General features: G+C 38.5%; 6 protein-coding genes across 6 annotated transcripts; 4 read left to right on the top strand and 2 right to left on the bottom strand.

Moving 5' to 3' along the window:
* The first annotated feature begins 1,518 nt into the window (after window positions 1–1,518).
* On the top strand, window positions 1,519–2,957 carry LOC136278457 (collagen alpha-1(XIV) chain-like). Its single transcript, XM_066161982.1, has 2 exons — window positions 1,519–1,720; window positions 2,653–2,957. Exons 1-2 carry the CDS (start codon window positions 1,519–1,521, stop codon window positions 2,955–2,957), a joined length of 507 nt encoding a protein of 168 aa, XP_066018079.1.
* A 4,175-nt stretch (window positions 2,958–7,132) lies between these two features.
* Window positions 7,133–9,588, top strand: LOC136277093 (von Willebrand factor A domain-containing protein 2-like). The gene is made up of 3 exons (XM_066158757.1): window positions 7,133–7,227; window positions 8,073–8,483; window positions 9,025–9,588. The coding sequence occupies exons 2-3, from the start codon at window positions 8,222–8,224 to the stop codon at window positions 9,321–9,323; spliced, it is 561 nt and encodes a 186-aa protein (XP_066014854.1). The 5' UTR covers window positions 7,133–7,227; window positions 8,073–8,221; the 3' UTR covers window positions 9,324–9,588.
* A 1,027-nt stretch (window positions 9,589–10,615) lies between these two features.
* LOC131769029 (tyrosinase-like) lies at window positions 10,616–13,014 on the top strand. The gene is made up of 3 exons (XM_059084768.2): window positions 10,616–10,714; window positions 11,033–11,180; window positions 11,968–13,014. The coding sequence occupies exons 1-3, from the start codon at window positions 10,616–10,618 to the stop codon at window positions 12,882–12,884; spliced, it is 1,164 nt and encodes a 387-aa protein (XP_058940751.2). The 3' UTR covers window positions 12,885–13,014.
* A 2,278-nt stretch (window positions 13,015–15,292) lies between these two features.
* Window positions 15,293–18,215, top strand: LOC131769028 (tyrosinase-like). The gene is made up of 3 exons (XM_059084767.2): window positions 15,293–15,484; window positions 15,836–15,977; window positions 16,778–18,215. Exons 1-3 carry the CDS (start codon window positions 15,293–15,295, stop codon window positions 17,647–17,649), a joined length of 1,206 nt encoding a protein of 401 aa, XP_058940750.1. The 3' UTR covers window positions 17,650–18,215.
* A 945-nt stretch (window positions 18,216–19,160) lies between these two features.
* Window positions 19,161–22,754, bottom strand: LOC131769003 (eukaryotic translation initiation factor 4E-binding protein 1). Its single transcript, XM_059084726.2, has 3 exons — window positions 22,504–22,754; window positions 20,102–20,284; window positions 19,161–19,498 (listed from the first exon to the last, which is right to left on the bottom strand). The coding sequence occupies exons 1-3, from the start codon at window positions 22,643–22,645 to the stop codon at window positions 19,464–19,466; spliced, it is 360 nt and encodes a 119-aa protein (XP_058940709.1). The 5' UTR covers window positions 22,646–22,754; the 3' UTR covers window positions 19,161–19,463.
* Window positions 22,755–25,242: 2,488 nt separating this feature from the next.
* Window positions 25,243–26,148, bottom strand: LOC131769027 (adenosine receptor A3-like). The gene has a single exon (XM_059084766.2). The coding sequence runs from the start codon at window positions 26,146–26,148 to the stop codon at window positions 25,243–25,245; it is 906 nt and encodes a 301-aa protein (XP_058940749.2).
* Between the last annotated feature and the right edge of the window lie 1,376 nt (window positions 26,149–27,524).

The raw sequence follows: 27,524 nt of genomic DNA, 5'->3' as shown, positions 1-27,524 counted from the left end.
TACCGAAGGTCAAATTGGCCAAGGAAAAATAGTCACGCAGCAAGAGCATTGCTTCAGTTAACAAAGAAAGTATGGAAGAGTTCCACATGTTTCATGCAGGCTGTGAAAACCGCCTGTACATGTCAAGTCAAATTCAGGTTCTCTACCGCTTGGTCGTTGAACGTCTGTATAAAAAATTTTTTACCAACGAAATCCAGAGAGGAAGTACAAGAAAGGATATCTTTTTCGAAAAACAGAGCGAGTCTGCACCTTAAGATCGAACGTGACAGAAAGACCAGTTTTAGTCTGGATTTCCTGTCTAGGTGAGGCTTTTTTAAAAATAGTTTAGCACTTGCTCGGTCATGTAGAAAGTACTTTTTTGTTTATCGCACTGAAACATGGAGATGTGGGTAATGACAGGCTGTTTGCAAAAAGCGGTGTGGCTGTGAATAATGACATTTTGTAGAAGAACAGTGTTTGAACCGTAATGTTAATTTTTAACAAACCATAATGTACGAGTATTAGAAAAAGTATCGTTGACCGGTTATGTAGACTAGAACCGAATTTGCTGATCAGGTGATGTCTGTCGTTCTTTCAAATTCCTCTTTTTGTAACTTCCCTTAATCGACGTCAGCGCTAAGTTCACAAAGACTGCGTGTTAAATAAAGCTTCAGGCCTCCACGTAACTCAACAACTTCAGCCTTCCCGTCACAGCTTCTCCTACATTCTTTACCTTCGCCAAAGTCTTTGCTGAGAAGGAATACACGTACAGGGACTGCTTTCTGCCTATAAAATCAACCAAGCGAAGACAATCAACTTCAAACGACTTCAAAGAACGTACAGATCTCTTCAGACCTCTTCAGACAACTGAGGCTAATCTCTTCGCGACGAACTGTTCCAACAATGGCGCCAGTGTTTTACCGATTAATGATGATCGTCATCCTCGCTTTTCTAACTGGTCAATGTCGTGGTAGGAACCCATTTTGGTTCAGACCCACTCCAAAGCGTGATCAACAGTATTATCAGTGTAAGTGTAAAGGCACTTAGGTCAATTGTTTTTATTGCCTGGTCTCCTGACCTTATTGTCAAAGTGACTTCAATGCGTTTGATGGGCGAAAGGTTACTTTCAACCTATGTCCTAAGTTGACTTTGTGAAAATACAGTTCTTACTTGAACTTGATTAGGACTTTGATATAACTATACGTAAGTAACACGTTAACGCGTTTAGATTGTGTGCCAGTGCTAGTCTATGTCAGCTCCTTTGTGGGAAGCAAGCCGGGCACGTTTTTGATTTATTAATTTGGTTACTCCTTTGTTGTTTTTTTTTTATTATTATTATTAGCATTTCAACACGTGCCGACTGAAAACGAGACCGCAACGAAATTGGTCACCAATTTCTTTCGCATACCCCTCTCGTACTTGTCTCAGATTGGACGGAGCAAGAGGCAGGTCACACAGCAAGATATCGTGGTGATTCTGGACCGTTCAGGTTCGATTGGGGACTGTAACTACAAGAAAGCAAAGCAAGCCCTGAAGAACATGCTTGACATTGCGTCAGAAATGGGATATGACAACAGATATGCAGCAGTGACATTTGCAACCGGTGCCACGACCGATTTTAATTTTGTTGCTAATCCGGACGCAGGAATTAAGATAAAGAACCTTCCCTATATCCCTGGCTCAACCAACACTCAGGCTGCACTACAAGAAGCAAAAAGGGTTTTTGAAGATCCCAATTCAGGTATGTGCAAATTCATTTTGGATAGAAAGCCTTTATTTTAAGCAGAAAAAATAAACAGTTACAACAGCATTTCTCTAAAACAATCTGGAATCTACGGCTCCATATGGTAATGATCCAAAGTTGTGCTACTCATTAAGTTGTAAAATTAATACCAAAACCAAGCCAGCCTCGATTTTGAACATAAACTGTATAAGTCTTTCTCTGATAGATGAATAAAGAGAGTGTGTTTGTAAAGAAACTGTGGTGCTGCGTCGGTGGGAGAGTATAACAAGATAACAAGGTAATTTAGTATTATCAACTGAGTTGATAACGTAAATTGGCCACCGTAAAAGAGTTTCAAAGCTGACGTCTCGAGCGATAGCCCTTCGTCAGATTTCGCTCTGACGAAGGATTAACGCTTGAAACATCAGCTTTGAAACTCTTTTACGGTGGCCAATTTACGTTATCAACTCAGTTGATGATACTAAATTACCCTGTTTCTCTGACAGAGGGTGCAATGTGATCGATCATAAGTTCTGCCGCTATATATTTTAACTATTAGTTACATGCTTAAGGAAGGTATTGAAAATATTGTGCTTTTCAAAATAACTCTGAGTCAAAGTCAGTTATGATGATCTGTGATAAACTAGCTTAACCCTTTACCTTTACAACTTAACATTAGTTTTCATATATTCTTTACACTGCTCTCAACGCTTTCAATGCCGGGTGCTGACAAAGAGAATTTGTTTGAAAATCTGGAGCTTCTTGAATTAGCGGTCATTTCCTTTATGATCAAAGTCTTTACATTCGATTTAAGGATGATACTGAAAGAAGAAATTAGAATTTACTCAGCCTTTGGGGTTAAATGACTTTGGTTTTTAGTGAGAAAAAGGAATCTTGAAATACGCTCACTGTAAAACCTACTTACTGTATTCATTTGTCCTTTTCTAAAGGAAAACGTCCGGGTGTTGAAAAGATTGCTTTCCTTATCACCGATGGGCAATCAAATGTTGATCCCTCGAAGACGATACCGAATGCTAACTTATTGAGAGCTAGTGGTGTGGAGATTTTTGTCGTTGCTGTTGGAGATTACCGAACAGGAATCAGTGAAATCGTGGAAGTAGCTTCACCAGATCGTAAAGACCACGTATTCCGTGTCAGTAATATGAATGGCTTCCTGGATGTTACAAAATTGGCTTTTAAGTTGGTTGCTCCCAAGAAATATGCAGCCTCAACTCCTCATAAGCAACTTTGTTAAAACGATATATATCAAAATTGCCTTCGATTTTAAGTTGTAGTTTGAAAGGAACGGTACTTCAATATAACTTATTTTAGTAATTAAGTAATTAGTTCATTATTTCCCCTAAGTTTGAATATCACATTGTAATGGATTCAAGGTCAAGTAAGAATCGTAGAAAACGTTTTCAGCCCTTAAAATAGAGGATTTACTGAATTCATTTTTTTTGTATGTTGATTGAAAGAAGAACTCTGCTGCTTTCATAGTTTAGTTAACTTAACAGTGGAATGTGTATTCTAAATATAATAAACGAAGGCACTAATTTATGGCTTGGATCAATGCTGTCATTAATGTTATTACGTCAAGTTTTGTAGTGACTTTTTGTCAGACGTTCAAAAAGGTGGGAATGGAGGATCTGGGCGCAAAAGTGAGAGGGTAGTGCTGAGGACTGCGTCTGCGGAATTTGTGGATAGACGAAGAAATTTAAAAACAACCTCATGACTAAGAAAAAAAGTAGAATACTATCATTTTCTAGACAGCGTTTACTTGGCATAGAGTTGTATTAAAACTCCTGCTCTACGAACCTTCGGACACTTTCGGTCGATGGGGTAAATTGCCATCTCACTAATTTTGTGAAGCAGTAAGTTTCCATAAATTGAGTCACTGACTAAATCGATTCATGAAGAGTGGCAAGACACTGTGGAGAGGCGCAAAGTAAAACTTTTAAAGAACCCCCGCACGATCTAATAGGTTTTTTAGTCAACAACCGTGCAACTTTGTGGAACAATTGAACTTTGTAACCTGAAGCACTTGACGAACGACTGAATTTCATCCTAAAATATTGCAGTTGTTGAGAGAGCAAATGGGCCAGGGCAAGAGACAATGAATATCGTGCTTTGGACCACCATTTCGCAGATGACGGAACTCCTCAAGGTCATTCAAGGCCTACTAAGCAGCGTTTCTGGGAGGGGTTACTTTTGGGGCAGCTTGATATCTTTTTTTTTCTTCACTAAGCTTGATGAGAATGTCAACGATCAGGAGAATTAAACCAAGTCACAGAGCTCTACGACAAATGCACTAAATAGTCTCCGGCGTTACAAAAGGTAACATCATGTGATATTGTTTTCTTCGGGGGAAGTTGTAAGAATATGTCTCGATTATTTTCATTCTGATCAAATATTTACAAGCAAAAAGGAAAGTGAAAAAATGTTCTGATTATAATACTATGGGAAACGACCAACAATGTTTTGTATAACAGCAGTTAACCGTAATTTCAACAAGATAGTCAGGCCTAAGGTCTCTAAACAAGGCATGACAAATTAAAGTCATTTAAAAAAAGGAATTTCAGTAGTGAAACGAACCTGTCAGCTTTGATAACACTAAGCTTTCTTAAAATGACCGCGCATGGCCATTTTGGTCGGTGGTGGTAACAGCTTTAAAATACACATGGGATTTTGTAAAATTTTCGATTAACATGAAGGGTAAATTTTTAAAACTATTGGAAAAACTTTTGATGCAAATACTTACATTGGGGTGGACGGTGGTGATACTGCCCTCTAAAGCAAAAGCTGTTATATTTTACAGCACGTTTCATCGATGAACATTATATGTGGCCGAATACATAGCCGAACAGCTGAGGCAGCTGATGCTCACATTGTACCTCCAGGTACAACCTCTAAAGATTTTAATTATTTTCCGTTAAATTTATTGTCATTAATTTATTCTTATTCTGCAATTGATTAATTGGCAGCTGTTTCAGCTGAGAAGGAGGACACTTGACACTTGACACTTTTTTAACCACTAAGTGTTGCAAGTAGCTGTTCCTCGATTGAGTTTTCGTGCAGATGTATCCTGAAATTGTCTTTAACTCAAATATGTTATTGATATCTATATCATACGCAGAACATTACGTGAGCGCATGATTATACGTACGCCTACTCGATTTGATAATATCTCAACGCTCGAAGATGAAGTTCTCATCCACGCTCTACAACTTTTGCATCTTGTCAGACTCACTTGAACCATTTCCTCTAAAACCAAGCAAGACAGTATCACCAAGAATGTTACCACGTTGATATTCATTACCTTGATTTAATTGCTTTGAAGTGCGTCATCCGACGTTTTGGTTCATTGATTAAGCTTCATCGCCACAACAAAAGGGTAGTCTTCATACTTGTTCTCATAAATGTTCGAAGGTGCAACAAAGCAGGTTTCAGTTGAACGCAATATAACTTAATTACCTTAATAATTTGCTCTGTGCCTGTCGGCGCTTTGTACCAAAACATTTTTGCAGAAACAAGGAAACATGATTGAGATGTTAATATCTAATCATTGCGCTGAAAAGGAAATGTATCGTATGCCTTTGTTGCAAATTAGAAAATTACACCAGTATACGGAGAGGCAATTAAAACCTCTTTTAATCGTCACAAGGTTGATCAAACGCAAAATAATAAAGACTTGTAATTGAGTTAGTCATGAAACACAGAGCTCTCACTGTTTGTTAAAATTTTGCATATTTTGAAAACAAATAAGTAACAACGCCACAGAAGCTAGCATACAACACTTCAAATGGCTGGGTTTCACGATGCAGCCTAAACAGATACGAACAGCACCAGCGAATATGGGTGGTCATTTTATTACTAGAAATGCGAACACCCATGATTTGCAATTTAGCCTGGATTTCTGTCGTTGGCAGTGGTGTTGGAAGATTTAATGTTCTTTCATTTACCAAATAAAATGGGTTTTAGCGGGATGAAATGCTTATCATTAATGACACAAATTACCTAGAGTAAGAGGTGAAGAAGGAACTATTGATTGGCAGCGTTCGTCGACGGTTTAGCCAAATAACTTCAGTCGACCTAAAATCACTATTAATAGTCATGCAAGTGGCCTTTTTCGGCTACAGGGTCAGCTTTTACTTTTACTAAGTCACCCTGTTTTGCAGTAAGTCAGTTTCTCTAAACAAATGATATAATATTGTCATTAATTTCATGAACCCTATTTGGATTGGAATTAAACCCCAAGACAGATTCACTTTGCCTTGAGGTATAGAAGATCATTGCGTACTCATTTTCTAAAAGCCTTAGTGATGCTAGCTAGTCGCTTCGAAGGTAGAACAACTTAATCGGTGACACGGATGTAAATGGAGGAAGCCGACTCAAGTGGAACCAAGTGGCATCTGTCACGGAATCAATACATCTTTCATTCCTGCGCGTGTCCACGTTAGCTCGTTTTTTAACGTGATGAAAGTATTGCAATAGATCTGGTTCTATTTTCCAGAAGTAAAGCTATGCTAACAGTTTTGATGTACAAAGGGCTGAAAAGGAAACAGAACTACAGCAGCGCATAAGGAAGAGCAAAGTTTCAATGGGAAGGTTCGGCCGTAGGAGGTCTAAAAGCAGGCGTCGAACTGATAAGCTTCGACGATCCGCTTTGGAAGTCGAAGACCTACATTTTTTTAGAAAGCAACACTGCTACTAATAAGTTATGGACAAGAAGAAACACATCAGCTAACCGATGTATCTTGCGGAAAATATATCAAACTAAAATAAGGCCGAACACCTTTTCTCAATCGGCATCACAAATACGTGAGGGAACAAATACAAAAGACAAAGACAATCTTTGTTCAAAGTTTTCTAACAACTTACTGTCACAATGTTAACGCGCTAAAACATGCAGCTGTGGCTGCAGGTACCTATAGCACGACTAACTGATATTTCTTTTAGTTAGTGATATCGATCAGTCTATGAATTTTGAGGGCTGTTTGTCTTCAGACATCAAATCTAAGCTTGAACAATATTTTGACCTCAATGAAAGATACATTGATGAGATAATTATAGGTTTCAATACACTTCATAATTATTCACAATGCTAAAAACTTCTTTATGGTAATTATAGGTTTCAATACACTTCATGATTATTCACAATGCTAAAAACTTCCCTATGGCTGAAGGTCAGAATAGTAAAAAGAAACGAGAAAAATAACAATGTATTGTGTAACTGTGTGTTCTTCAAAGGTATATCACGTAGGGAAGATTTATGAACCATTCAAGGAGTTTTGAACATCGCCGAGTGTGTTTTTTGGCTTAATCTTTGTGGCCAATGTTTGAGCCTCGAACGTGAAATTTTGTGACAGAGATCTGGGTCTGGGTTCTCTGCCCAGATCTCCGCTTAGAAAACAAGGGGAAAATACAGCTAAGTAACATTATACGTGCGGTCAAAAAGAGAACCTGCCATCCTTGCTAGCTGAAACAGTCCAAATTTGGAAACAAATTGCTGAGCTGTACTAAAGGTAAACAGTAACAAGGAAGTTAATTCCTCTATAAAAGTAGGCTAAGCAGTGAGTGAATTTCAAACCTGCAAGTCAGATCTAATCAAGTCGAAAAAGAAGGACTTCGCAATGTCAAGATTTTCTCTATCGGTTGCCTCTGCAATGTGCCTACTGGTATTCTTTACAGCATCAGTTCAGAGTAAGTTGTGTTACGCGAGTTTTGAAATCTCATTAACTTATAGAGTCAAAGTTTATATTTTAGATTCTTTTTAAAAGTTGATTAATGTCCAGAACTAGGTAAATGTCCGTCCCTGCATTAACGATTTAAGAATCTCAATCTTTTCAATAATCACGCACATGCGCACGAATGGGCTCTCAGGAAAATGAAAATGAAATCAGTTTTGGACCCATTAGTCCTGAGCGGAGCTGTCGTCTACGAGTATTGTAAACTTCGAGACGTAATTTCTTGATTCCTTTTATTGATTCGTACTTACTACAACATCTAATTCGTATCGTAAAACCTAAACTCCGTAACTTCGCATAACCACTGGTCTTCGCTTCGAAAAGGTACTAATCAAAGTCTAATATGTACATGTGATTATATTACTTGGTTCACGTGTCCGTCAATCAACAAAATCACTTCTGCACTGTACAAACAAAACAATATATCTCGTTACGTTAATTGTTCTCGCGTGGGACGTCTCGCGTGGGACGTCTCGCGTGGGACGTCTCGCGTGGGACGTCTCGCGTGGGACGTCTCGCGTGGGACGTCTCGCGTGGGACGTCTCAATGTTTCTTACAACGAGGAAATTTTTAATTAGCTGTTGATAACATCAATGGATTCATTTGTATGGTTCTTTTTCCAGCTTTCAAACTTCCTGGTGCCACCGACACTGCAAAGAGGCTCGAAGAAAATTTCGTAAAAGCTAAAACTAAGCATCCTCCAAGTGGTGCTGGATTTCGGGCTTTGTTCCAAATACCCACTTCAAGAGAGGTTCACGATGTTGTCGTTCTCATGGATGGCTCAGGATCGGTTACAACTTGTCAGTTCGAGAAAGCAAAGAAGGCGCTTCGTTACCTATTGGCTGTGAAAAACATGTACGTGGACCTCAAGTATGCAGCGGTCACTTTCTCGAACTCAGCCACTGTAAATTTCAATTTTTTGCCGGACTATTTTGCAGCCGTTGAGATGAATAGAATCACTCGCCCAGGAGGGGGAACTAACACTTATGCTGCATTGGTGAAGGCCACGGAATTATTTGAAGATCCCTTGGCAGGTAAACCTTTCATATATATCGTAAAATTACCTCCCTCTCATATGAGAAGAGAATGAGAGACAGAAATAGAGGAAAGTATAAGAAATAATACTCTCTTCTGGTGTTAAGTACACAGTAAGCGGCTAAAGCAAGGAAGAAGCGTGGGGACAAACACGAGACGAAGTCGAGTGTTCCTCCGCACTTCTTTCAATCAACGAAAAAAAAGCTGGAGAGAGGTCCGGGAAATGGTCGGACTTAGCACAAATTGGCAGATGGCTGGACAGCTTCAGCTCAGCTCCTTGTCTTGTACTCTGATAGAGCAAGCTCATTCAGCTAATGGCAGCGCGCGTTATATCCGAACTTTATTATAAAAGCAAAGGAAAAACCTGGGCTACGCATGTGTATTCCATATATGGTAATGCTGTCGAATGAAATCGTTAGCCTCCGTTTAAACTACGCAGATTATATTCTTAGTAAAGGAGTTTTGTATGAAACTGCATGGGTTATTTTTATTCTTTCGTTCACCCTTAAATTAATTAGGGTTTTGTTCCATGTTTTTAAGGCGGACGTTCTGATCCAGACGAGAAAATAGTTTTCCTCGTCACAGACGGAAGATCCAATTCCCCTTCTCAGACCAAAGCAAAGGCCCTAGAACTGAAGAAACGTGGTGTAGAAATTTTCGTCGTCGGCATTGGTAGCTACTTCAGCGGAATAGATGAGATAAAGGAGGTGGCTTCAAGTCCACCAGAAAAGTTCTTTTACGTGGCTTCCGACCTTTGGGAGGTGGTGAAGCAAATTGTAAAGGATATCTCTCCCATACTGTTAGAGGCTATGAATGCTGAGCATGATCTTCCTTGCTAAATTAAAAAAAAGAAGTTAAAACCCTCCTTAAGTCTTTGAAACATAGTGTTTAAGGAAACATTCATTGTTTGAACAAGTTGCCCTTAATTAGATGAAAATTTTCTTCACTCGGTAGCTTCGACGAAAGGTATCTGAAAAAAGCTCAAAGTTTGCATAAATGGAAACACTTTCCGACCATTTCGAGTTTTCAATTTTCCGCTACAGGCCATCTTTGCACGTTCTTTGTGATATGGCTGCTCTTATTATCATAAATTTGATACTCTCAATGAAAATTATGTTTTCAAAACAGCTGATACTCGTTTCGTATTTTCTGCAAACGTTCTGCTTTTATATATATATATATGTCAACGGAGCTTACTGAATATTTTTATTGAACTAACACTGACCTTGTTTAGTAAGAGAGGTCTTCCCTTAGGAAATGTGTTCTTGTTGTTATTTTTGGCAACAAGAGAGAGGTGAGGTGGGATGCGTTGCACTTTTATCTCTGATTTTTTGGAGACACTCTTTGAAGTGAACTAACCGACATATGATAATGAAACTTTCATGCTAAATTTGTCCTTTATCGCATAAACCATAAAGATCGGGAGTGACTTGGGCAGAACTCAGTTGGAAGTAAATCAGTCTGTTGTTTCTGAATTGAATATGCACTCCTTTAGAGTATGACATTCATGATGGCTGAACATGGACGCATTTTAAACATACATACACGAACACCCCCGATCATGTAAAGATTACATCATGTGATGTCGTTTTCCACGTGCTAAATTGTCAGAGGTTCTCAATTATTTTCATATTTCATAATTGAATGCTAACAAGGGAAACGAAAATTTGATGTTTCCTCCTCTGTTGAAAGAATTAGATCAACATGCCCAACAATTTCTAAACACATGAAGATAGCTATATCATTTAGAGGAAATGACTTGTAAGCTTATTTTTTAACAGCCGCCGAATATATTTCCTAATAATTAAATGATGTGGAACAATATCACAAAAAGTTGTTTGAATTGGTAATAAATATCAAGGAAGAAACCATGTCACCCTGTTGACTTTAATTAGTATTTTTTCATGACTTTTTTAAACACCTCTTGTCAGAGTGTCGTTTAAATATATAACCATGACAAGAGGAAGGAAATCAGCTGGTTATATATGTATGTATCTAACCCTCGTGTTTCACGATGATTTTTGGAAAAAAGATCCCCAAAATGGTTACTCATTGTACCCAGCTTGTCTTTGTCATTACGATTTTAACTCTCTGCGTGAGATCTGTCGAAAATATTGAGTTATGTCAGAAAATGACGATCAAAAACTGTGCGTCCAATTTCCATGAAGTTTTTCAAGCCTTTGAGAGAAGGAACTCGAATCAACTGTTTCAAAACTGTGTAGAAGTGCAGGTATTTAATGAAAGAACAACAATTTTTTGCATGTCGATTTTTCCGTATCGTAATGTATTAGATCTGGTTGACCCTGTTGATGTCCAAACTCAGTTTTCAGACGATTCCATGAAAACCTTAGATTTACATTAAGTTCTCACTAAATAAGCTAATCGAATAAGTGTTAATGAATTCTCATTAAAACATCCTTAATCCGACGAAACTCTTTTACTCACAATAAAAGTTCGAGGATCATATTTATAGGACAAGGTTATGAAGAAGATTGCCAAAGAAAGTTTAAAAATGGTTAAACGTACGTCTCAACTTGTTTCGTCGTAGAAAGCTGTTGACTGCCTGTCTGTTCCCCGCTGTCCCGGTGACCTTCTGACTACGTTCCGTTCGCTCTTGATTACAACAGCGAGTTTGATGAAACAAAGCGGTTTGTGTCCAAGCTTGAACTATGCTGGGTTAAAGCGATACATAACAGGTAAAGTCTTTTTTCATATTGTTAGTTTAGTCATTTAGGCCTGAGTAAGAGTAGGGCACCTGAAAACACCGAGCATACTTGATTGAAGAACTTAACACCAGGGGATCTTTGTGTTGTGTCCTTGGGGCAGACATTTCACTCGCACGGTGCCTCTTTCCAGCCAAGGGTATAAATGGGTATTGGGTAACTGTAAAGGAAACTTGACAAGATGTTGAGGATCAGAGGCATAGCTAGGGGGAGGGGGTCCTAGAATGTTCGTGAACCCTACCCCCCTTCCTTCCCCCCTACCCCTTTGTAGGCCCTATTTTTATCACATTAAGTAAAACACGGGGTGGAGGTCGACATGATAATTTGGTGAGTACCCTCTGTTTGACAATGTGACCCCCCCTTTTTAAAAAATCCCGACTCCTCCCTTAGGAGTAAACTAAAATCTTGTTCAGGAGGATTCGAGCATTACTCTTAGTCACCTCATTCTTTGTGAACCAGCAGTAAAGGAAAATCAGTTCCTTTAACAACATTTTATAGAAATCAGTGAGTGACGACCAAGAAGATGTGGAAGAAGTTGAAGCAAAAGTACATTTTATGTCGCGCAGAATCTTAGAAGAGAACAGGAGACATAAACTTTTCTCGTCGCTTTTGGATGAAAACACATTTTACTCAGTGCAAAACTGAATCAAAAGTTTGTCATAACTTTCAGGAAAATTGGCGTTCACTTATAACTTGATTTAGACTGACACAGTTTCCTTCACTGATCTTCTGTATCACTTGTCTTGGAATGAATTTTTAGGTAATACAATGATTTGTCATAAAAACGGCCCATGGTTTGATGAATGTGAAAGTCAATGTTTGTGTTACAATGGCGAACTTTTATTCTGTCATCGGATCAGAAAAGACTTTACAGCTATGACCCTCGAGGAACGAATGAGATTCACAAACGTTCTCAAAACCGCTGCGACAAACCCTATTTACAAAGATGAGTACAGAAGGATCTGCAATGTTCATGCACGGATGCCGACCAAACTACTCCATCACATGCCTCAGATCTTTCTACCCTGGCACAGATGGTATTTGCTGGAGTTTGAAAACATCCTTCGTCAAGTTGACTGTAGGGTTACAGTTCCCTATTGGGACTGGAGTAAGGACGAAAAACACTGGGCCCGAGAAACGGAGGCAAACGATGTTTGGAATCTAGGTCCTCACGGTTTGGGGGGTGACGGTACTTTGTCTGATGATTGTGTCAGAGACGGGCCTTTTAAGAAAGATGCTTTCTTTATACCTGAAGATATTGGACAAGGCTGTTTACAAAGACGTTTTAACATTTCATGTTTCCTTCCAGGCGAAGACGTGATTCAAAAAATAACAAAGGATGCAAATTTTACTGCGTTTGAAAAGTTTGTTCGGGAAAAAGTGCATCCTGCTTTTCACGACTGTGTTGGTGGCCATATGTTAAAACATCACTCGGCTTCGTTCTCTCCGGAGTTCTGGATTCATCACAGCTTCATAGATAAACTCTGGGCAGATTGGCAGATGAACGGAGCCAGTCACACGTTTGAGTATTTCATCAACATAACCTTTGAGATGCCTTTGAGCGGAAGGTTTTCATGGGAACTGTTAGATAATCATAACTTACCCGGTGGAGTTAAAATCCTCTATGAGAATCCAGGGGATTCCACTCTTAATTCAAGGCTGAACAGTTTTGTTTAAAAGTTACACACCTTTGTGGCTGTGTCTGATTGATGTGATAAGTTTCAAGTTTACCATGAAGAAAATGGAATTGTTATCTCAGAGGGAAAGATATATTTTCGCTTGCTGTCAGGTCATGGACTGATTTAGTTATCCAACAAACTTGTTGCTTTCATGTAAATTCTTTTACAAGCGATGGAAATGATTCCATTCCTAACTTTCTTTCTTTACATTCCATGTTTCATAGACAACATATATTTTATCCATCAACTGCAAAGGAGAGATCAGTTCAGTCACTTATGTTTCTTGCTCAAGACAATCCTTAACAAGCGGGAAATTCGAATATTTTAACCTGGCAATTTTCAGCTTTTTGCTATGAACAAAACCTCATTTAGGAAAACTCATAAACTTGTTTAACGTAGTATTGATAAGTACATACCATTAAAATCAACTGGGGAAGATCATGGTAATCGTTGAAAAAAGAATGAATCTGATTTTTACCCTCTCAAGAAATTGTACAGTTGGCGAGTGTGTGAATCATCTTTCCACCCTTTTCTCCTCTACAATTTTACATCAGTTCTTCGCAGCGACATTTACTAATGAAAGTCAGTAACACTACAGTAATTCAGATTATTGGTAACCAAAATGAATAGGCGGCTTACTATTGGTCGATTGTCCATTAAAAATTGTTATCCTCAGTTGGAAGATGGAAAATCGAATCGCAGCTTCTATTCCAAAGAGGTTACTGATGGCCTAAATCCATTATTTTTAGGCCAGTGGTATTTGCGTGGCGAGTCAAGCAAGAGCTCACCTCGATCAAATAGCCACTTCCCCACCTGCAGATAGGGTACACTTGATGTAATTGTTCACGGTGTGAGAGTGATATCGATAAAACAGACCAATACAAACGAACAAGTACGTGTTAAATAGATTTGCATGTGGTAATTAAAAGATGTAATTGGATGGTTTGATGACCTGATCAGATTACAACAAGAAACTACTTTGCACAACTGATTGGCAAACGATGTTTGTTAAGCATTTGCCAATGGAAAAAAAATCGGGGTTCATTTTTTGATTGGGTTTTACAACACTCCAAAAAAGAGGTAATTTTAATCAATACTGCCAGATCAGCGGACGAAATCAAAGGAAAATAATCCAGTTCTGTGTTGCTTTGATTGTTCGTTTCAAACTTTTACAGACCTCTCTGTCTTCCATTTTTTTTTTTAGTTTATGCAAAGGAAAAGGATAAGCAAAGTAAAAATAAAAATGAAAATATAAGCGAAACTGTTTTAGTTTGAATATAGTCATACATGTTTCTTGTGGTAATGCTGAAAGACGAAACAGTCACATCACCGCTCACAAGTGTACGTGATCCATTTTGGAACCCGCTGCCATCGTGTAAGCCACGGTGTGATAATAAGAGTTCAGTATTAGGGTCACCCAACTAGATAGTTTGCTTGTTGCCTTGGTTCGGATTCTTTAGTGTAAACATATCATTTGTCATATTATCATGGTGATTTTGGAAGGCGAAAGGACAGCAGGGTGCACAGAAAGAGGATATGATTTCTTTCTCTCCTTTGAAAAATAAGACGCACGTTGCTGTAACCATTTTGAATATGTCTTTTCATCGATAAGACAATGACAGTGTCCGGAAATAAATTTCAGATTATCATTCCGTAAAGACCAATTGGGAGAAATGACGATTTTAATTTACCCTGGGTTGTTTTAAGTGAGAATTTGCCTTCCTACTGACTTTTAGTGCAGTCTTATAATAACATATCCGAGTCTCCAGCAGTAATTCATTTTTTGATTCAGTTTGAATTAATTTTGCCAAAATACAAATTTCTAGTTTTCGCACCCCATAAGTAAGTGATTTATGCCGTTCGAGGCCAAGCTAATACATTCTCTTTACCTGTTGAGTTGAAAGTTCGTAAAGATCTTGTCAAAAACAAGATCTCACGAATTTACACTGGGGAGAATGATTAACATTTGCAGCTGCCTCATTGTGATTTGCTAAGGTCGGCAATCGCCTGCGGTTTTTTATTTATTATTTTTTTTTTTTTGTATTGATCGGAATTTTAAATTGCATAAACTTCTCAATCCTTTTCACCCTTATGTTAGGGTGCATATTCCCCATACGATTTTCCGTACATTTGCTAAGGTGCTGTCGAGGAGAACTTGTTTAACAATCAAGAACTTCTTTAGTTGGGGATCATTTTCCTTATTCTCTGACCTTAATGTATGATTCAGGGCTGATATTGTAAGGAGAAATTACCGGTAGAGGCCGGTCGCTCTAAGGAGTCAAGGTGTTAAAAGAAATGAGAGGAACGAATTTCATCATTACATGTCGTTAGCCAGCTTTGATCACAACCTTCCCATTAGCTGCCGGACATTGACACTATCAATTCCACTGTCTTTGATCAACAATCATGTTTGGTTTAGTGCACATTTTCCTTGTGCTGTTCACGCTATTTGGCAGAAGTTTTTTTTCGTCGTCACAAAAAATAGAAACTTGTGCAGGTGTGGTTATTCAGCAGTGTTCAGATCATTCCCAGAGGTTGTTAAAAGCTGTAGAAAGTGGAAACCAAAACATTCGGGAAAAGGATTGTAAAGCTCTTCAGGTAAGTCGCTCATGCTTTTAAACTTCTCCTCGCCTGGAGAACTTTTCTAACTAAGAGAACATCACCTGGGAGTGATTGATCTTGTTATGCCTAGTTCAACTTTATCGCGAGATATCCTCGAAACTGAATGTTCAGTTTTTCTCTGCTTTACTGAGTTAACCCTAAATTCCATACTCGGTTCGGGCTTTATTTAACAAAATTTGAACGCGAACATTTCTGACATCAGCTCTCATGTTAACACTAGTTTTCGGTATAAATTTCCCCCGGCTTACTTATTTTCCCTTTGAATTACCTTCAAGGTATCTGTGTTGCCCTATTCAATTCATATTGATTTCTATTCATATTCCACAGGCTACAATTGATTGCCTCTCTGTTCCTCGTTGTCTTGGCAACCTATTATCAACTTTTCGTCACTATGTTCTAGTGACAGCATTGAGTCTTTCTCAGGCGTGTCCCCATCTGGATATCACAACACTGCGAGGCTACGTGGCAGGTCAACTCATTATAATCAATTCAGTTTATTAACATGACTAGAAATAACATTTTCTGGACGATCAATGAGCTGACTTTTTTATAAGTTTTATTAATTTTAGTTTTCGTCACAGCAAATGACGAAGGGCTAACACTCGAAACGTGAAATGATCTGGTTATACACCCCCAGCGACGTAGCACCACAGTTTCTGTAGAAACTTACCACCTTTATCCCGTTAGTCAGACAACCAGGTAGTTGATACATACATATTTATATTAGGTGTATCAGTTAATCAATCAATAAGTCAGTAACAGGTAATTTAGTGTTAACAACTGAGTTGAAAACGTAAATTAACCACCGTAAAGGATAAAAACGCTAACGATTCGAGCTTTAGCCCTTCGTCAATCGCTCTGACGAAGGGCTAACGCTCGAAACGTCAGCTTTTTTACCTTTACGGTGGTTAATTTACGTTTTCAACTCAGTCGTTAACACTAAATTACCTGTTATACTCTCCCACCGACGCAGCACCACAGTTTCTTTAGCAACTTACCTCCTTTATCAATAAATCATTAAGTCGGTCTATCAGTCGGCAGAGCGTATGCCATTCAATTATTCGTTATCAAAAGTCTGTATCAGTACATCAACCGATCAGTAAGTCAGTTATTACGTCAGTCACCCGCTAAGTGAACAGGTACACCCGAAGTCTTAAATAAGGTAACGTTATACGTGCAGGCCAATCATATCACCGATTAAAGGGAATTTCAACTGTCAAATGAACTGCAAAACCGAGTAAAGAAGATTTCTCCTTCCTATGCTCTTAGGTATCAAGATGCCTTGCGAGGAAAACAGATCAACTGTTGACCAGTGTCACAGGAAGTGTCGCTGTCATGATGGAGACCTTGTGTCTTGTTACAGAGTACGAAAACAATTTACCGCCATGAGCCCAACAGAGCGACAGCGCTTTATTAACGCTTTCAAACTAGGTTCTTCTAGTCCTCAATACCAAACCTATTATGAGGATATAGCCACGCTGCATTCAAAAATACCGAGCAAATTTCTTCATCACATGCCTCAAATATTTCTTCCCTGGCATAGATGGTATTTGATGCAGTTTGAAAACTTTCTTCGTCAAATTGATTGTCGTATAACAATTCCTTTCTGGGACTGGACCGGAGAGTCAGAACACTGGACACAAGCGGCAGTTTGGAGCCCAGGACCCGACGGTCTTGGGGGTAATGGTATATCACCAAATAACTGCGTTATGAATGGTCCATTCCAACAGAAAGAATTCCAATTGCCTTGGTCTGCTGGTGGAGGCTGCATTAAAAGAGAATTTAACTTTTCTTGCTTTTTACCGAACTTGCAAAAAGTACGTGATCTTATCCAGCTTGAGAATTTTACTCTCTTCGAACATACAGTTCGTGAGCAATTCCACACGACATTCCATGACTGTGTTGGAGGCAACATGGCTCATCATTCCAAGGCTTCTTTTTCTCCGGAATTTTGGCTTCTTCACAGTTTTCTTGATAAACTTTGGACCGATTGGCAGAAGAAGGGAGTGGCTTTCCAGTTCCAGTATTACACCGAAATCACTTTTACAATGCCAGGTTCTGGACAGTTCCCCTGGGAGTTTCTTGATCAAGATAATCTACCAGGAGGTGTACGAATTGTGTATGAAAACTCACCACCGTAAAGGTGGGAGGTGTGTACACACCAAAGGAGTCATACTTATTTTCAGATCTAAGTGACCATTCACTTCTATTTTTTCAAATTTTATTCCTGTTGGTTGGTCTGTCTTGAAAAAGCAACTTTATTCCCATTTCCTTGAGGGTGCTCGAAGGCTCCCCCTTTACAACTGTTATGGTTAACAAGCGCCAAGCCTGGTATGTCCGTGCTTGTTCTAGTTCCGCTTTCACTGGTATCTCTTAGTCACGACCATCATTTATTGTACGAAAGCATCTTCGAGATGCTGACAACCCAAGAAGACCACTAGACAAATTGACTAAATCGGTTCTAATTTTCCTTCGGTCAAAAAATAAAAACCGACACAAAGGCTTTGAAGGAAAGAATCAGACCACAGTATGCTTTCGAGAGTAAAATTCACCTTTAAGTTAAATGTAAGGGAACACGAAACATTTCTTGAAAACGTGAAAACAAATAGCCTTTACCGAATGAGGAATTTGTGTTTGGGTGTTGATGGATCATCTATAGTGAGCCTCAATAGCTGGTGGTTTCAATTTTCAAAGACCATTTTGAAGAAGGGAGATAAATTTTTGGATGACCAAATGTATATGGAAATATGGTATAAAAATAAATTAGCCCCAATCCCCAATTGTTTTGTAGACAAAATATCAAATTCAATATACAACAGCAAAAGCCCACAAATGAAAATTGAAAGTTCAATTTCAGGAGCACACAGCACATGCCTTATCTAAAATACAGATTTTTCCTTTCCACTCCTAATAAAGAAGCCCAAGCTCAAATCCCAGGTGGAGTCACTTGTTCCATGCTGTGATTCTGGGTAAGACTTCCGTGTCTTCCAGTACTTCTCTTCACCTTCAGTAAGGGGGGGGGTTACAGACTAACATCCTTCCCAATAGAGATTAAAATATTCCTTGTAGCAGAATGCCACCGAAACAAGGAATAAAGCAAACCCATAATTTTTTTTTCCAGTTTTTGTTTGTTTGTTTGCTTGGTTTGATATCAGGAAGTGCAAGGTTGTGTTGTAAAAAGACAACTGTGTTTTCTCTCAGCAATACCTGAGTGAAGATTGAAATGTGACATAGCACAGGCAAGAATGCAATTATGAAAAGGGAAAGCTGAGATACCATCACAAATCAGCTCCACTACTAATTCCAGTGGTGTGAGTTTGAGCTGTGGCCTGGGTTTTGTTTTGCGGTGTGGTGTGTTCAAGAGTGAGATGCTTTATTCTCACAGAACTTCTCTTGCTCAGGAGTATTAATGGGTATTGGAAAACTGTGGAGGAAGCCAGCAAAAATACTCCAGGGTTACCTGTGATTGACAAACCTTCCATCCATATAACATGCCATACTGCCCTTTATGCAACAGAAACCACAAAGATCAGCCCCAACAGTTATAAGTATAGGCCAGGTGGCCCTTAGGACTAAAAAGGTAAGTGGAGGGACTGAACTGAAAATTACTCCAAAGTATGACAACCCAACATTAATGTCAAAATTATATTAGTTTTGGGTCCAAGCACTTTATTTGGACATTTGCTCTGACAGATTTGAGAGAAAGCAAATTTGTATGTACAATATCAGATGACAAAAGTCAGTCTTCTTTTTCAGACATTTTTTTTCTGGTTGACAAGAAACAACCAGTTCCAATTTTTGATTACAACTGATTCTCTTATCAACACCATTCATTTGCTCCACACTTCACATCACAATATTTACACCCACTCAATGACAACACTTGATCTTAGACAATGTGCATCTGCATAATCTATCAGACAACAGTCCCTAAAATAACAATTGCAGCTAGCCATTAAATGTCCATCTCAAACTGGGTGGGTACATCTCCTGCAAAATAGATGTAAAAAAGAACAATGATTCTTATTCTGCTGTTGTTTGTTTGATATAATATCACCCCTGAACCACTCATTAAGCTCATGGGAAAAAATAAAATGATCACCAACTTATGAAGCTCTTGACTGTTAAACAAATTCTCCTTGTCAGCACCTTAGGAAATGTATGCAGAACAGTATGGAGAACATTCATACTGATATTAGAATACAACAAGTCAACAAATTTCTGGGAAGGCTCAGAGGAACTGGGCTTTCCTTTTTTTCTTTCATTCTTTCCTTTTTGTAAAGTATTATTTTTCCAAGTGAAGCAAGTTTTATGACTAGGTATTGTATACATATGCCTCATTGGGGTTATCTATGGCACCTTGCATTAACACAACACACCTTACAGCAGTTTTAAGTGCTTCTGCAGCTTAAACATATAAAAATAGATTACCAACCACCTGAAATTCCATTGGTTCATTGAATATCAAACTTATTGATTAGATTTGCATGTTTAAATTTACCTTAATTAGTTTGAATTGTTCACTATGAGATGAAAAAATTAACAGCTAGAGCCAGCTATTTAGTAAACAGAATTAAGCATGTGTTTCCTTACCATGATCATTCTTATCATTCTCTGTTTCAGAGCCATGTACACCATTGTCTTTGCGAACCCCTGGCTTCAACTTTGCATCACAAGTTACACCTGGTATCATTGGCAGATTCTGTGGAGGCGTACGTGACAAAGGAGAATTGCGCAATTCCAGCAGAAACTTGCGCTCGTATATTATACGTGTCCCTATAAAATAAACAAGGTATTACTTAATGTAATCTTAAACACCACAAAGGATGAGATAAAAAGTAACAAACTGACATCATTCACACAATAACAAGGCTCACCATTTTAAATAAAAATAACCCTACCTGAGCTTTAGAGCATTTTTTTAATTTTCTGGGGAACTTCAAAATTGTTTTACAAAAAATCAAAACAAAGCTGTTGGCCACCCAACTCAAAAAATGAATTAGGAAGCAGTGTTAGAACTTCATTTCAACAAGTAAAGCGCAGTAGTTTATTTAAGCTTATGTGCAAGTGTAATATGTCAATATTAAAAGTTGATCTGTTCACAAAAGTTGCCCACTACTCTATAATAATTCTAAATATATGTAACAATGAGAAATACTACCAAATATATATTTTTGTGAACACATCATGCCACCTCCTGATAAAAAGTTTAGTTAAGAGTTAAAACAGAACCATCACTTAGCCAATTGTTACCAACAATTTCCCATTGCACTGGTTCACAGCTGGTTCCAAGACATGCATTAGGCAAGTTATTAGCCAAAGATTTCAAAATACATTTAAAATTCCTCCAAAATTAAAAATGCCAGACCTTAAGGACAGTGAATATCAAGATAACTAACAACTGCCCTAAGCTCAATGACAAATTCATGATGCTATCAAAAGCTTTCACTTTAATACTGTTCTGCTCCCTAACCCCAAAAGTTTGCAACATAAGGCTTCCACAATTACAAAGACAACACAAAAAGTGATTGAGGCTGAGTGATGTTAGCCAAGCACACAATGCATACTAGGTAGTAATTTCAATTTTTGCATGTTTCACTGGCAAACACAGCACAATCTGACCAAACTTGTTACTTTCTTTATAGCAAGCCAAAGTTAAGATGAAAGAAGGTAAAGCCTGGAACCATAAAATAGGCATATCATATGAGATGATTACAACTTATGGAAAACAGAACTTATGGAAAATAAACAGACACTGACCAAAACAAGAAAAATTATTCAAAACAAGCTGTGAAGTAAGAATAGACATTTTGTGTGAAGTACTGGGCTAGGTTGTTTAAAAGGGGAAAAAAGATTTAAAGCTAACCTTGACCTAAATTTTTTATGTAGATGAGCATGTATAAGGGCTAAAATTTTATTGGGGTTTATCTCAGTATGACTCGAGACTAACGGGAAAAAACAAAAAAGAAAAATCCCTTTGCAAAGCCATTAAACTTAATTAAAAATTTACTGTAACCCGGGTAAGGTTAGTCGTGTTTTGAACCCAGTCCCAAGAATGATCAAAGCGAAACTTACTATGCTTTTCATTGTTTGCAGACAAGGGAATTTGATCCATTTTAGATTAAATCAAAGTAGCTTTGAAATGCAAATTAGATACGGAACCTTGAACTCCTGCAAAACACGTGGATATTGTTTACATCACCAAAACAAAAAGACGAGTCTCATACAATGCGAGCCACGGCAGAGCACGTCCAAACATAAACACAGGCCTAGAGAAACGTTTTGAAAAGTTTCTTCAGTTCAAAGAACGAAAAATTAACCTTGAGACGAAGGGTTTTTCTGATCAATCAGTCCAGACTGTTTTGCAATGATATAAGTACGACTTAGGAAAGTCACAAGAGAGTTATGACGACATCACAACACCAAGCATTTACTTTTGTTTTCCGATTTCCTCCCTTACGTGAGAGAATAATATCATGCAGTAAAAAGAAACCTCTGAAGGTTAGGCATTCGAAGTAAAAAATTTCAATTCAACGGCGAATTTGCTTAAAAATTTATCGAGCTTAAGCCCATCAGAAAAAACGAGTGTGAACGATAAACGATGAAGGTTGGTTGGGCAACGCAAGCACTTTTCGTTGTACAAGTACACCTACTGTACACTCTCGAAGCAAACACGGTTTAATGATTTACAGAACAAACACGTATCGATAAGGAAAGAAAAAAATCTCAACGCTCTCCACATCTGGGGCAGCAAAACAACCAAATTTCCCATACGGATTGAGCAAGGTCTCAGCAAACTAAAACGCTTGCGTTGCAGTTGCATGTCCACAAATTCCCAACTACGCAGTTAAAAATCGAGGTGTCTATGAGCTCAAAACAAACTCAGAGCCGAAGGCTGTAATTAAAAACTTGGGGCATTCAGTTCGTAATCGGTCTTCACAGTGTAATCTTGCTCAATTCTGCATTAAAACATCCAAAACAACGCACAAACTTACCGCCGGGAGTCGTAGAGAATATGGTTCCACCAGGAGTAGTGGAATAATCCATCGGTAGCTGACCTGGGTCGTTGACGACAATTCGTCTGGAAGGAATTGCTCTGGATTCAGAGGACAATACTTCAGTTTTTGATGCGTCCATTGTGTGATGTTTTAGTCTTAAATTGTCTGAATTCCCTTCGTTCTAATGCACTCTCCCGCAAAATGACTTTGCCTGTCCTTTTCAAACCTTCCAGCGGGTCACGAGATGTTCTTGCGCATGTTCAATACTCCAATTGCGTCATCTTTTCGTGAATCACGTGTTTCCGTCACAAACCCAACTCAAAAAAATCCCCAAATGCACGTACTATTTTTAGGAAGTCTTCTCGACTTCCTTGTGGCGCATGCGATAACTTTAAATTTAAAACCCTCCTAGGATAGTATGAAAAGACACCTTTTACAAGAATGTCAGCTGTTGATCAGATAAAAAATCAAAAATAGGCCTACCATACAGTCCGTGCAACGCGACACATCACGCTCTTTAATGAACATACGGAAGTCGATTGAAATGTCAGTACGGTTTAAAATGGAAATTTATGCTTCCGGATATATCCAGTAATAGCGACCGCAGAAGACAGTATGACTCTCAGTCGAAAATTGACAAAATAAGTTTACAGAATCGATGGATACTGTCATTAAAAAGTGCACTGCTGCGAAAAAAGGGCAACAAATATGATTTCATGTACTAGAAGTTTCTAATGCTCCAACATTTATCTCCAGGAGTGACAGCTGGATCGGATCACAACTGAATTTGAAAGTGAAAGTCTCAAAAATAATTTCCCTAAAAATGTCTTCGTCAGCAGATACGTCTGGTCTGGAGTCATACATCCTCTCTTTCTTTCATTTTCACAACATTCCCTATTTTTGTTCACCACCATATGCCCATACTTAGACCGACAATTTCTATGACACCTCATGCTCCAGCTTGTAGAGAAAGTTTTATTCGGGATCGCGGGACTAAAAAATCCTATTTAAGGACCCTCAGTCAACGTTACGCAAGCACCTTGCGACAGCGATTCAATTGTATATACATGATCCGTAATAGAAGGCCTGTTGTATTGTTATCTTTTGTTCATGACCAAAGGACTTTAGGGAACTCACTGAAAGAAGTATTTCTGATTTGTTTCGACTGAGCTATAGAAAAGCAAACGGAACCAGACTCACACCCTCCTCTTAATGTTTACTTATGAAAAGGTGAATCAACGACAACATGGGCTTCATCCCACATCCTATCTCTGTAAGCTTTTCATTCGATCGCTCTCATAGCTGCCACTCAATGATTATAGCGACTGGTACGACTGCAGTGGTCATCCATTCGAAAATCTGTCTCAATTAGGAGGTTACGGGAGTTAAAGATTAACGGCTGACTTCATAATATTTGCAATTTTCGAAGTCCATCTGGCTTTGAATAACGTCTTCATAACATTGTCTAAATCATGTTACAAGGATTTAAACCAGTCAAAGACTAAAACGACTCTGTTTTACATGCTGATGAGAAGACTAGATGCTCCCAGATTTCTGTCAAATCCTCGTGTAAGGCAACACCGGAAACGGTTCTAGACAGAAGTCAGACAGGGCATAACAACTAAAGTGGTACTCCCTTACCTATACAAACCTCCCTTTCTCACAAACATAAACAAGCAAATAAGTCTTAAGCTTTATTACCAGTCATAAAGCAGTATTTTGCATGATAAAGGTTAGCTATTTCCATCTCCATTTGCGTCTTAAAAGCTCATCAAGATAGCTTTGAAAAAGTTATTTTTACATTCTCTAGTATGTTTGAGATCTATAGCAACTAATGTCTATTGCTTTCAAGTTTCGGGTTACACAAAGTAAAGGCTTATTTAAAAGTTAGAAAAGTGAGAGTTGATAGGGAATGTCCATGTCCATTTCGACTCTCGCCCTGCGGACATCTCGCTATTACGGACACCCCGCCACTGCGGACAAGAGCCAGTCTCCCGGCGTTATTATTGACTCGCTATTAAGGAATTGGGACACTTCTATGTTTTTCGCGATAGTGAACACTTAAGGACTTCATCCAAAATCCTGACTTACATGATATAATGCGACATAACGATAAAGGAAAATAAAGAAACGATTTTTCAAGTGAATGCGATCATGAGAATTTCCTGCTTGCGACCGGATCTTTTTCCAGCTCGTAAGGCCATATTAGAAACTTTATGTTTGCGTAGTTGCATGTTATTTCATATGATTGGAAACAAAACAATTTATTGTTCTCTCGTACCCTGCTATTACGGGCTCTCGCTCTTACGGACACTAAATCTCCCGGCCCCCCTAGGGTTGGTTTTAAAGACAGTACGTCCTTCACAGCGGTCCTAATGCGTGACATGCCATTGTACTGGTGAAGCGGCAAGTAATTGTAAATTTGCCGCGGAAGTTGAATAAATTCAAGAACCTGAAAGATCATGTTTCAGGCGACCAAAAAGCAATTTCTGGTCAAATAACACCGATAATCAAGTTTTGACCAAAGACGTGATGATCCAGGTGTGACAGGGAAGCAAAGCGAATTTAAGAAACCTCTGTAAAACAAAAATATGCATTATAACCTAGAGGCAGTATACCTTTGAAACCGGTTCATAAATTCTGTTTACGATAAGGAGCCTAGTTAATGATTTAATGCAAAAAGCTGACCATGAACGAAAGAGATAAAGAGAATAAACAAAGGTAAAGCATATGAAGCTATACAGTTATAGTTTTCAGGTTAGACAAACCGGTAACCTGCCGAAATCTAACATTAGTGGGTTGCCTCACATTTTTCCTTAAAGGTTGAAAGTGACTTAGTATTCTAAGCACTTGTCGTTTGAGGTCGCGTATTCTCCAACAATAGACAATAGGATTTAGCATCGAGTTAAGGAGTGTAAGGATATATACGAAACTTATAACTAGAAAGGAGGAACTGCTGAGACCCACGAAGAAAATCAACATCTGCGCCAACAAGTATGGCATATAACAAATCGATATAACGCAGTAAATTAAAAACATGTTTTTAACAGTCTTTTTATAGGCTGGGATGCTAAAAATATTTCTGCAGTTTGTCCTGAGCCGACTCTGTTGTTGAATCTGAGCTGTTTGTCTACGCAATCCAAAGAATATCCTCAGATAGAAGTATAAAGTTGTTGTTGTACAGAGTACCGTTGAGAAAGCTCCCACAATGCGATTAATGTTCCTACCGAGCGTCCACGACACGGCAAAGAAGATCCCTGTACCCCACAATGAAGACAGCAATATAACAATTCTTCTCAGGGTAACTAAATGCCGATATCTAATTCTGAGGCGAAATGCGAGATATCTGTCCAGGGCGATTGCAGGAGATGTTAAAGTTGAAACTGAGGCCATTATGAAACCAGCCATAGTGGTAGGCTGATACAGTGCACAATACTGTAGTGGGTCTTCTTGGATCACACCCAGAGTAAGGGCGAAGTGTAGTGGGGCTACTATTATTCCGACACCAAGATCAGAGAATGCCAAACTGCTGAGCAGAGCTTTGGAGGGAGAATGTATGGACTGACTCTTTTTTAGTGCAATTAAGATCAGGGTATTTCCAAGCGTTGCGGAAAAGAAGATTATAGCGTCAATAAAGCACATTAAGATAAATAAATCTTTTGAGAATTCTTGTAAAAATGAATAGTGTAGAAGATGAAATGTAGAACAGTCGAGTGTTGCGTTCATTTTCGCTCTGAGGAAGACTGAAAAAGTGGATTCTACAAACTTACAAAAGTAATTACGGCTAAAAACTAGATTACAGTTGTGACTTCAAAACGGAAATTTCTTGTAAATTTCTCACAAAGCAAAAGGAAGTTTGAAATTAAACGATGAAAATGCTAATCGAGGCGCGCAATAAAGGCTTTGTTATTGTATTGTTTAAACTAAATATCTAATTTTACACGTTTCATTGAGCGAGAACAGAAATTTCTACAATTATCGAACTTGTTTTCGTATAAAGCTCGCACCAACTGGTAGAAATAAAAACATAACTGAGTAGTTAAAAGGCGGTGATTTTGTTGGTCTATACTGAATAAAAGGTAACAGTGTCATTGACAAAAGTGTTCTCGAATTTCTCAATTTCCCGCCCTTAAAAAACGCAAAGCTAAAGGATGTTTATATTATTGGCCTGTCGGTCCAGAGGAAGTTTTTCAATATTAGCCTCTAGGGAAACTGACATTGAACTCGGCTAAATGAATGATTCACCAAACATTTTTCCTCGCATTCGGTTTATTTAATTACCAAAAAATTTAATGAGAACATCTTAAATTACAGAAAACTTAACTTGTCAGCCAAAGTTGCCGCCAAAAGTCAGACTAACCCGAATGGCGTTTCCATTTTAACCTGTTTTCCACATTTATTACACCCACTGATATAACATTTTGATGTAAAGGACAGACGCAAGAAAAAAAAAAAAAAAAAGACGTTATTAAGCGTTGGGCCAGGAAAACCTAATAATGATGATGATTTCGTTGACCTTGATCCGAGCGTCAGTAGATAAACATGCTGATCATTTTTTTATCGAAAAAAGTCAACATCACAGATTCCTGTTTTTTAATTTATTTCAATCCATAGGAACATCGAGAGCTTTGCAGGATATCATGATATCATGCATGAGCAGTACTTTTTAATTAAAGGTCTATCTCGTTGGACCAGACGTGCGCCTCACATAAAGTATTCATCGTAACTGCAAGTCGACTGCTGAGGAAGCAGCCTTTCCTTTCGAATCGTTTTTCAACGTAACTTCATAAAGAAATATTCAGTTCCACTACCACTGATTTTAAGTGTAGTGAAGAAACCGGCATGAACTCATAATTGCTACTTTCGAATACCCTGATGACTTCATTCTAGGAATGAAGTAATTCAGGGTCGACTGATAAGCTGTTACAACCTGACTCGTAACAAGTCGCAACTCGTCTCGTAGTCGAATTGAGATGCGGGCGAAGTGGGCCGGAGGCGCCTTTATTTCGGATCACATT

Source organism: Pocillopora verrucosa, chromosome 1, assembly GCF_036669915.1.
Source record: "Pocillopora verrucosa isolate sample1 chromosome 1, ASM3666991v2, whole genome shotgun sequence".
NCBI classification, from domain to species: domain Eukaryota; kingdom Metazoa; phylum Cnidaria; class Anthozoa; order Scleractinia; family Pocilloporidae; genus Pocillopora; species Pocillopora verrucosa.
The sequence above is the reverse complement of the archived record's forward strand: the minus strand, read 5'-3'. Positions and strand labels throughout refer to the sequence as shown.